The sequence below is a fragment of the Stegodyphus dumicola genome, chromosome 8 (assembly GCF_044657685.1).
Source record: "Stegodyphus dumicola isolate Sdum_Otavi_A_Nest chromosome 8, ASM4465768v1".
Taxonomy (NCBI): domain Eukaryota; kingdom Metazoa; phylum Arthropoda; class Arachnida; order Araneae; family Eresidae; genus Stegodyphus; species Stegodyphus dumicola.
In genome coordinates this window covers 83,582,365-83,593,265 of record NC_140775.1, presented here as the reverse complement: position 1 = coordinate 83,593,265, position 10,901 = coordinate 83,582,365, and the positions used below count along the sequence as shown (strand labels likewise).

The window sequence follows — 10,901 nt, the reverse complement described above, 5'->3', positions numbered from 1 at the left end:
CAGCTTGAATTTGTTCCGTAATGCTCTTTACTAAACTGTCAATGTCATTCCCTGATTGCATTGTTGGAAGTGTGTATTAAATGCTGTTTAAGATTTGACATATTTACACCAGTCAGTAGTAAAGGCTCTTTCGTCTATTGTGGTATAACTACTGATATCTAGGAGTATCCGAACTGGGTTGTGATCGGATGAGAGTACATCCAGCGCAGAAACATCCAATGGAACACTGGTGTTTCTGAGGAGGAAGAAATCTATGATTCCCGTGCAACCGGCAGTATACCGTTTACCGTACCGTACTTGTAATCCATTTTTAAGCTGTAATTCGTATTCCTGCCATGGAATTGGCTAAGTTGTAGATTACGGTGCCTATGCTGTTAGAATTTGAGCAGTTCCATGCGCGGTATCGTGCATTCAAATCTCCACCTAAAATTACATGTGTTCCAATTTTAAATAATTTCTTATGTCATCTGCCACCCGTACGGGATCACGTCGTGGTGGAATATAGGTGGAGATAAATGTGTATGTTATGGAAGTGTTTGTTGTGAGTGCAATAGCTGAGGCCTCAACGACTGAAAGCAGTGGTAATGTAACTGGGTAATGGAGAATGCAGCGTTTAATAAGGAGTGGTGTGCTCCACTTGGTCTGTTTGGTAGAGTAACTCTGTTAAACCTGTAAACATTATAATTAGCAACATAAATAGGAGTATCTGGGCTAAATTTATGCTCCTGTAGGAATAACATATCAGGACTGTACTCATTGACATAATCCTTTAGTTCATATATTTTACTATGCGTTCCGTGTTACAATATTCAAAACTTTGCAGATTCTACTCATTACTGTTAGCAGAGGTACCCATGAAAATTTCTTCGAACAAGTTAAATAAAATAAATAATTTATCAATAGGATTCTCAGTAGCTTTGAATTCAGGTATTTTAGCTACAATGTTTTGTAACAATGTATTCTCGCATTTACACTATGCGTACTTTCTATTTTCTCTTAAAAATAACAATAATGAATTGTTTATTATTGTAAATTAATATCAAATTCTTTACTTTAAATTTACATTTATAACATTTATGCTTAGGCGTTACCGAAAAAAATCGTTAGCATTCCAAAAACAACAACAACAAAAATTAAAAAATATAACGATATTAATCATCATTTAAAATTTCTGCATAGGCCACAACAATATTTCTAAAATGCATCCAACCTAAAACTAAAAAAAATTCTAAGTATTCTACTCAGCGTTCCCACAATGCAACAAGCTTAAGCAATCAGCCACTTCTTCCGTTCCGAAGTTTGTTATGACTAGAAGTTGTGACGTCACAGGAATTTTTGATCGCCCGCTTAGGCTTGAAGTAGAATCAGTGTTGACAGCATATTCACAAAGGCCTACAGACAATTTTTCGTACGGTCTGCTCGCATTGGGCGAAACATCTGCTTGGCGGTGATATTTGGAATGGCGAGTTATGGCCTTGTAGACTCGTTGGTAATTAACGCCAAACATACATACCTTGTCAGGGCTGTCTTTTTCTTTAGCCCTGCGTACCTTGTGGGCTTTCAGTAAAGCGAAGAGAAACAACGTTTATTTCATTCAATATTTTTTTTATTTTATGAATGAAAGCTAAGAGGGCTTGTGTGGAATATATTTGAAATAACCTACTGATCTTATTAATAGTTTATTTGTATTTGGTTAAAGAATGAATTTAAAAGTACAATAATTGTTTTGCAAGAAAAAGTGTTTGCATGGAAATGGCATACGTACTTTTTCGATATTTCTGTTAGAAAGAGTCTGTTGTATAAATTTCCATAGCGCATTAATTGATGCATAAAAAAATAACTCAAATGAAATCATGCGATAAACATTTAAGGGCGTCGGATACCTTATATTCTTTTTACTTAAATTATCGGTAAGTATAATTAAAATTATATTTTATTCCATTATGCACTATTTCTATTGTAGCGCTTTTCGGGATCTTGGATCGTAATCTTGCCATTGGTGCCTACTACAAAGAGTACAAACCAATAAATAAAAACAAGAAAAATTTAGCATTAAAAAAGATAGAGAAAATAAAGGTGTTAAACTTTTAACACTGTACCCGAAGGTGAAAAGACCAGTAACAACAAAGTCCAAAGCGAGCGTAAAAATAAATCCGTGCATGGCAGCGTTTGTAAAAGTCATAAGCGGGGATAGAACCCATGATCTAGAAGTCTGAAACGGTCTGTAGGCTTTGTGAATATGCGTGTTGACAGGCCTGAGGTCCATCTTAGGAAGCCTAAGGTCTCTCCGAAGCCTGAGATCTATCTTAGGATAGGCTGAATATTATTCTCGTGCTCTCCGAATATCACCATAAGGAAATTTGTTCCCAGTCGCCAGTTTTGATACTTGTAATCCAAAGTAAATTTAAAATAAATGAATTGAAGTTACTTTATGAATTTTTACAAAATGGATTTATTGTGGATCAACCTGCAAAAAGGCTTTATCATTGTTTCAGAAAACTGTAGTATTTACGTCTAATAAGCACTAATGCAGAATTATAAAATATTTAAAATTTGATATTCTACTTTGCACAGAACCAGTGTTGCCTGATCTTGCGATTTTGCGCAAATTTGCGACTTTTGACAAACTTGTGCTACTAACATTTTAGTATTTGCGATTTGCGAAATTTTTGTGTCATGATGGATGTCGCAAAAAGTAGCATATGCTTTTATTTTAAAATAATTTATCAATTAAATATAATTTATATTAAAAATAGTTTATTTAGGCTTAAATAGAAGTTGACATCTGGCAATCTTATTTAGATGTGGGTTTTCAAGGTTGCTCAGCCTGATCCTGATGCCGGTATAACGAGAAAGGGGTTAGGGAAGTAAAAAAAGTAAAAAGAAAGAAAAAAATGCTTCGGGACCTCTCACCACCCTCCCTCCCTCGTCCCCCGTGCATTTTGTTTTTAAGTCAGTTCCCTTCCCAGTTCTATGGTGATAATGAATCGATCCAAAGAACTTGCAGCTTTTGCGAAATATATTGGTTACCCAAACAGAGAAATAAATTAAATTCGTACTTCTGATTATAATATTGCTAAGAAGTAAGCAATGGAAAGGACTTGAAAATCAAAGCAACGGCATTTTTATAAATAACAACAAAAATAAATTTAACAGTGAAAGAACAAGGCTTTCTTAAGTAATCAGAGTTTGAAACAGATCCACCACACAGAATGGAAAACTCACTAAAAAGGATTCTTCAATTAAAATGTTCACAATTAAGCAAAAACACAATAAATTAAAAAAAATTAACTGCCATCTAAAAAAATTGTCTAACAGTCTAAATGTGAGGAATCTCTTAAGAATGGATATCTGCAAATTAATTTTAAAATTGAAACTAAATTAAATGAGAATTAAGAAAGAAATGGATATTTAAACAATTGAAAATGAGCAATACAATTTTAAAATTCTCATTAAATCTAAGAAACGTAATTAAAAAGACTAAGAATTTAATATAGTCTGTAACTTACAGAACCAATAGACGGTAAATTTGTGATGACTTCAGAGGTCATGTGAGCGTGCATAACTATGACGTCACAAAAAATCACTTGACCTCGGACGTCTGTAGCAATCTTCTAGCAATCTTGCTTATGGGCAAGAAGAAAGGAGGTGAGGACTTTGGCGAACGCCGTTTCCTCCAGTCCGTGAGGCGCGGTAAGTTAGAAGTTGGCGAGTAAACGACGCAACTTCGGAGTTCTTAGAATGGAATTTTTAACTACTCATTCAGTCTGTGCTCGAAATCATCTCGTACATAGCTATTTGCGCAAAAGGATTTCTTGAAAGTTTTAATTTGAATTTAAGGTAGTACGTGAGGAGACTTCGAGCGAGGATTTTGTTAATTTTACTTTTCATTTTTCTTGAGTCGGGCCAATTAAAATTCAGGTGTTTAGAATTTAAAACATTAAAAAAAAATTTACTTTGTATTCTGGCGATCGCCGTAAAATCCAGTCCGTGAGGCACGGAAAGTTAGAAGAAGTTGGCGAGTAAACGACCCAACTTCGGAATTCTTAGATTGAAATTAACTAATTCTGCAGGAAGGATGTATTGAATGTTTTCTTTATCGCAGTATTTGGCGATATAATTCCTTAGATGAATGTATTTTTTGCACTCATTCAGTTTGTGCTCAAAATCATCTCGTACTTTGCAATTTATGCATAAAGGAGTATTTGAAAGTTTTAACTTGAATTTAAGGTAGTTCGTGAGAATACTTCGAGTGAGGATTTTGTTGATTTTACTTTCCATTTTCCTTGAGTCGGGCCAATTAATATTCAAGTGTTTGGTATTTAAAACATTTTTAAAATAACAATAATACTTCGTGTTCTGCCAGGTGGTCTCAATTTCCCTCTCCCTGTCTTCTCTAATTTCTTTTTTGATATCCTGCCATGTATATATTGGGAGGATTGGAGTATTGCGTGAATTTACCGCCTGTTTAGTCAAAAAATCTGCCCTTTCGTTGATCTCAATGCCTTTGTGACCGGGTATCCAACAAATTATTATCTTACTATTTGGCATGTTTTTGTAAATTTCATATCGAATATTCTCAATTATGTTGTTATTTGAATCTTCGAATGAGGCAATAGCTTCTACTGCCGCAAGACTGTTAGTGAAAATTATCGTCGCTTCGGAAAGTTTAGCTAGATATTTCAAAATGTACCAAATTGCTGAAACTTCCGCGGTGTATATAGAAGCATTTCTTACAATCTTGATGGCTCTGTTAAAGGTATTTTTTGATTGGTTATTCCAAAACCAGTTCCGTCCAAATTTTTGGAACCGTCTGAGCCCCATACGTTTTCTGCTTTAACATCTGCAGTCAAATTTTTAATAAAAGGAGCGTAATCAGTGACAAAATCGTGGAGATTCTTTAAATCGATGTTACACAGTTTCCTAAAGTTTATCCAAGGCGGAATCCGTTTCTTTTGATGGACAACGTTCTTATCTAAAATCCATTTAGATTCATAGCTGTCAAGATCAACTCTTAAATCCTTTCTTTCTTTCTTAAACCTTCCACCTCTAGTGGCGGGGAAAAAATAATCGGCTCCCTGAAATTTTTTATTTATGATAGATAATATTCTTTGCCATTTTTTTATCTTATTGTAATGCGGAATTGCTTCAATTCTCCTAATTACGTCGTTGGGAGCCAAATGACTTACCCCTAAGGCTTTTCTAATCGCTTTATTGATGTAAATATCGTACTTGTTTTGGGAGGAGATATATTCTCCCCATCTGATTTCACATCCGTATATGAGTTGGGGAATCATGATTTGCTGGATGATCTTTAGTAAGTTTTTTGTTCTCATTCCTTGAGTTGGGTGAGAGAGGATTTTGATCAAGTTTAAAGTGTTATTTAATCTTTTAACTAGATAAGCTTCGTATGCACACCAACTGAGGTTGTGTTCGAAAATAACGCCAAGTATTTTATGCTCTTTTTTCCATCCAATACTGAGATTACCTATTCTGATGGGGGAAGAGTATTTCTTTCTTTCTCTTGAAAAGTCAATTAGTGTTGATTTTTCAAAGGAGAAAGCAACCTTATTTTCAGCAGACCAGCTAATGATCTTTTTGAGAGTGTCTTGTAAGCAGGAATACCGGTTGTCCTTCCTAACAGTAACATGCACGTAGATATCATCAGCGTAAATGAAAAGCTTGGTGCTCCTATCATTCAGTTTACAAAGATCCAACATAAAACAATTGTAGAGGAAAGGCGATAAAATGACTCCTTGTGGAAGGCCCTTGGACATGAGCTTATCTGTTGATAGGATAGATCTCCACTTTACAGAAATAGTACGATTAGTAATAAAATTGTAGATCCAACGCACCAGGGTAGTGTTCATGCCCATCTTTTCTAGCCTTTCAATCAAAATCTCATGTTGCACGTTATCGTAAGCTCCTTTGATATCTAAGCAAATTAAGTAATTATCCAGATTTCTGTTTCTGGCTGGCCAGACAGAATCATAAATATCTCTAAGACAGTCAGTTACGCAAATGCCTTTTCTAAAGCCATAAATATTTGAAGGAAAAATTTTTTCTGTGTCAGCCCACCACTCTAAGCGGCGCAGGATTATTTTTTCAAGGGTTTTCCCAATGATAGACGTTAAAGAAATTGGCCTGTAATTTGCAATCTGTTTCCCGTTTTTATTCGGTTTTAAAATCGGAACAACCCAGGAAGTTTGCCAGATTGTAGAAATATTACTTGATTGCAAACTTTCATTATACATCTCAAGAAGGGCTTTCTGTGTATATTTGGCGGCGACCCTCAGACTTTTGTAAGAAATTCCATCGGGACCTGGGGAGGAGTTTTTCTTACTCCTTAGTGCGCTCATTAATTCTTTGGCGGAAATTGGCTCAATATTAGCCAAAGGAAGGTCGATAGGAACCGGCTGGTTAGTATTGCCATTGACGCTGTAATATTCCACGAAAAAATCCGCCTGGGCAGCCTTGTCTAATACATCTGCGTTAGAGTGAGTGATCACGAAATTAGCTTCCAAAGGAGAGACCAATAGATATTTTTTAAGGTTTCTTACATTTCTAAAGACTTGCTTGCAAGAATAAGCTTCATAGGAAATCCTTGCCCAGTACTTTCGTTTTGCTTTTATTAGCTCTCTTTTGTATTTAGCGTTTGCACCCTTATACTCCACCCAGTCGCTAAGATTAAGTGATCTTAGTGCCCTTCTTTTCAACTTATCTCTAAGATGTTTGAATTTGGCGCACTCCAAACTGAACCATGGGTTTTTTGGCTCGACCTTGTAGGTGATTTCTCTGGAGTGTGTCTTGATAGTACTGTTAATTACAGTGGTATAAGCGTTAACTTTATCCTCCATATTACCAGCGTAGCTCACAGGCAAACGTGACAGAGATGTAATGACATCTCGCCAATTTGTATAGCTTTTAGTTTTCCCAGGTCTCTTCTTAAAACTATGATTAAAATTAAGATACACAGGGAAATGATCACTTTGACCCGCATCATCAAGTCTCTGGAACGACAGCTTGGACGCGATATTGACATTTGCCATACAAAAGTCGAGGATACCTCCTTCTTGGCCACGACAAATATGAGTAGGTTTCTTATTATTTAGAATGATCATATTAGAGTCAATTAGCCAATTCATAAACTTTTGACCGCTGGGCGATGTAATACTATCTCCAAAATTTCTATGGCGAGCGTTGAAATCGCCAACCAAAATCGTGAAAGGATCCTTAAAGGAATCCAAGACCATTGAGTCTTCTGGTTTAAATCTTCCGGAAGGCCTATAGCAATTTACTATAGTAAATGTTTTACCGTAAGCTTGCACTTTGATACTTAGAACTTCCATGTCAGATTTAATTCCAGTATCTGGAAGTTTGGAAACAGGTAGATTTTTTAACACAAAAATGGCAAGGCCACCGCCTTTACTGTGGAAAATTCTTTCTTTTAAAAAACTGTTATATCCAGAGAGGAAAGGAACCCTAGGGTTCCGACTCCAGGTCTCCTGGAGACACACAATTGAAGGTTTTAACCAAGAAACAAAAGAAGACAAGAAACTCAAGTTCGCCTCGAAGCTTCGACAATTCCAACTTAAGATAAAACACATGAAATTAGAAAGTATCATCATCAATTTGAGGAATTTCCTCTTCTTGAAGCGTGTCTGGCCCATTATTCCAAGATATCAGAGGAGTAACCTCCTGAATAGTATTCAAATTTAGATGTTCTGTTTGAAGATTTTCATATGCAAGGCAGGTCTTTTCAAGATCCTCCTTGTTTTTTGGATTTGTTTTAGGGAGTTTTCATACAGGCTTCTAAGTTTTGTATTTTCTGTTTTAAGTTTGTTATTAACTTCCTTAAGATTTAAATTATCTACATAAAGAGAATCAATTTTCCTTTCGAGATTTTCTAATCTTGCGACTATCTTACTTAAACCATTTTCACCTGGTTTCTCCGATACCGCGCCTTTAGTATATTTATTTATATTGGTGTTAGTAGAGTTTTGTTCTTCCTCTTTCTGGATAACTTCTGCCCAGGAACAATAACTGGAATTCTGGAGAAGTCTTTTCGATGAAGATTCACGCTTCTGACCGTTCGCTTCCCCTTTTTTGATATTTATTTTTGGGCAAGATTTGTATAGAGCATTATGCTCACCTCCACATCTATAAAGCAACTGGTGTTATTTTTAAATGGGTCGTTGCAGTCATTTTTACCACAGTTCGCACATCTTGCTTTGCTTTTGCAGAGTTTCGACTTGTGGCCTATATTACAGCACTTGTAGCATATTATGGTATTTTCAATATATTTCCTTACCGCAAAATTTATTCGACCTATTTTGATATCAGACCGATAACAGGAACCAAGTTCCTTAATCAGAATTATTGGCACCTTTTCGTCCGACCTTGGCTTAGTAAATCTTATAATACATGAAAATTTAATCTCACTTTCTTCTAGGCCAGCTGCTATGTCTTCTAAACTAAGTTGTGTATCAACATTTTTAACTATATGTTTAGTTGTATACGTATCTTCAATTATAGTGGCCTTTACTCCTACACCTTCCAAGGATTTTACTTTACAGACGTTTTCTATTGTTTTTATTCTTTTCGTGGAAATGATGATTTTTTTCTCTCTCGTGATGTATATATTATCTTCTTTATTAGTAATTTCGTTTAAAATAGAACCTTTTTTGAGCAACTTACCTATCGGGATACCAGATTCAATTGCCTTCAGAACAATTTTGACCTCTTTTGTGCCATTTTTAAAAGCTAATTTGACCTTGTCAATAGGGGTTGTGTCCGCGCTATAAAAGTTCCCATTTGTTTTCCTCTCTTTATTGCTGCCACTGTCCATGTCACTACCTGTTTTTCGCTTGAGTTCGTTAGGCATAACCCCTAACGATTCTTCTGGAAACAGAATACATTCGAAATACTGGAAAAACCCGTAGAAAATATAAACAAATAAACTTATCGCCGAAAGAAAAACTTTTCCGTGTCAAAAGCACTCAAGTCTACTCAAATTTCCATTCCGATAAATTCCAGCCAACAAGATTTTCCTAACCCAATTTTTTTCAAAACACCGATATTTCAACGACGATCATACTTCCACAAAATTTTCAAACAGCAACCTCCTTTAACCCTGACAAGCACAAAACCATCTCAGACGTCATTTGCGATTTTTTGCCGACTTCTTTTGTTACTTGAGTTGAAAATTTTCTGGCAACACTGCGCAGAACAATGATTTTTAACATTAAGTCTAGTCATTCAGATAGAAAAGACTGTTAAAAGAATTAATTTACATTTTAAATATTACGGAAAAAAGTAAAACAATTGAGATATTAATAATGTTCTTACGTTACACAACTATCGAAGAAAAATACGAAGAAAATGAATAAAACGAAAATAAAAATAAGAGCAGTTGCAATACATCTCAACATACCATATCTTGAAAGTTTACCCTTGGTGAATTGTAATCGTAGTGTTAATTTTAAATAACCTTTTCTATTCGACGTTGCTGAGATAAATATGGCATTTCGTTCCTTCGTACAAAAGTATATTGCAACTCCAGGTGTTAAAAAGTGGTTTTTTAATCACAGTGGTTATAATAAATTAGGTTTGTACCGTGATGATTTACTTTACGAAACTCCCGAAGTACAAGAAGCTATTCGTCGCCTTCCTCAGGAGGTTTACGATGCAAGAATGTATCGCATTCAGCGAGCTCATCAGCTTCAAATTAATCATAGTATTTTACCACAAAATGAGTGGACAAAGTTTGAAGATGACCAGAAAAATCGTTACTTGGAGCCTTTGTTGAAGGAAGTTGAACAAGAGAAAAAGGAGCGAGACTTATGGGCCAAAACTCATTAAAGGTCTTCATAGAAATTGAACTACTGAATTTTCATGCAGTCCCTGTTCATTTTTCAGAATAGTGTAATCTTAAAATGAATCAGGAATTGAAATTTCTATTTAGTGTAAATAAAAGCCATTAGTTAATCAAATATTTGAAGATTTTGTTGCTTTTTCCTTTAAAAGTAATTATATTAATGCGGTTAATTTGATGTTATCTTCATGTTTTCAGTGTTACGCAATTATTGACATATGCATTAAATCATCTCTTTGGTGGTTCGTTTTTCTAATTTAACCTGTAAAGAATATCTTCATTTGTGGTTCCAGTTTCTAAATTGTCGTAATCTGTATACTTTGAAATTTCAGATTAGTTTTTTGGGAATTAATTATGTTAAAAATTGAAATAAATTTGGAATAAATGTCTTTTTCTTGTAAGGTTGTCTTTCAGTTTTAAAACGTTAAGTGATAATTGCTTAAAAGTATTTAAAGTTTCATATACTAAATCATCATAAATGACATGAAATAATTTCATCACATTGCTAGAGCAGTTGAGGAAATGTAAGCTGTTATAGGTAGTTAAACTGTTTTATCTGATTTCATATAATTATTATATGTGACGCTAAATACTGAAGCAAATGGTCATGTAGTGGTATTTTTTTTCATCTTCATTATCTATCTAAATTATTAATAGTATTGAATTTATGATAATCTCATTTATTTTAAAATATATAAAATAGTTCCAACAAATCAGCTGGTTGAAATTTTCATGCTGTTTGAAATAAAGTTTATGTCTGATGATATCAAGTATGTTTATGTATGATGATATCAATTTTTTTAGCAAATAGTTAAAAGCTTGGAAAAAGTTCATGCATTCTTTCCATTAAAATGTATTAATTAAAAATTTTAACTAGTATTAAATGGGTCTGTTACTATCATGAGTTAACCTCTTTAAATGGTGATCAAATGAAATTTTTAATGGTACTCAAAATATTAATTACTAAACTGTGAATTCTGTGTGTTTAAAATTACATTAAAGTATGCTTGGTTCAGTGGCATAGCCA

General features: G+C 34.5%; 1 protein-coding gene across 1 annotated transcript; it reads left to right on the top strand.

Annotated features, from left to right (window-relative positions):
• The first annotated feature begins 9,429 nt into the window (after positions 1–9,429).
• On the top strand, positions 9,430–10,275 carry LOC118191636 (cytochrome b-c1 complex subunit 7-like). Its single transcript, XM_035362463.2, has one exon. It carries the CDS (start codon positions 9,520–9,522, stop codon positions 9,859–9,861), a length of 342 nt encoding a protein of 113 aa, XP_035218354.1. The 5' UTR covers positions 9,430–9,519; the 3' UTR covers positions 9,862–10,275.
• Positions 10,276–10,901: the final 626 nt, after the last annotated feature.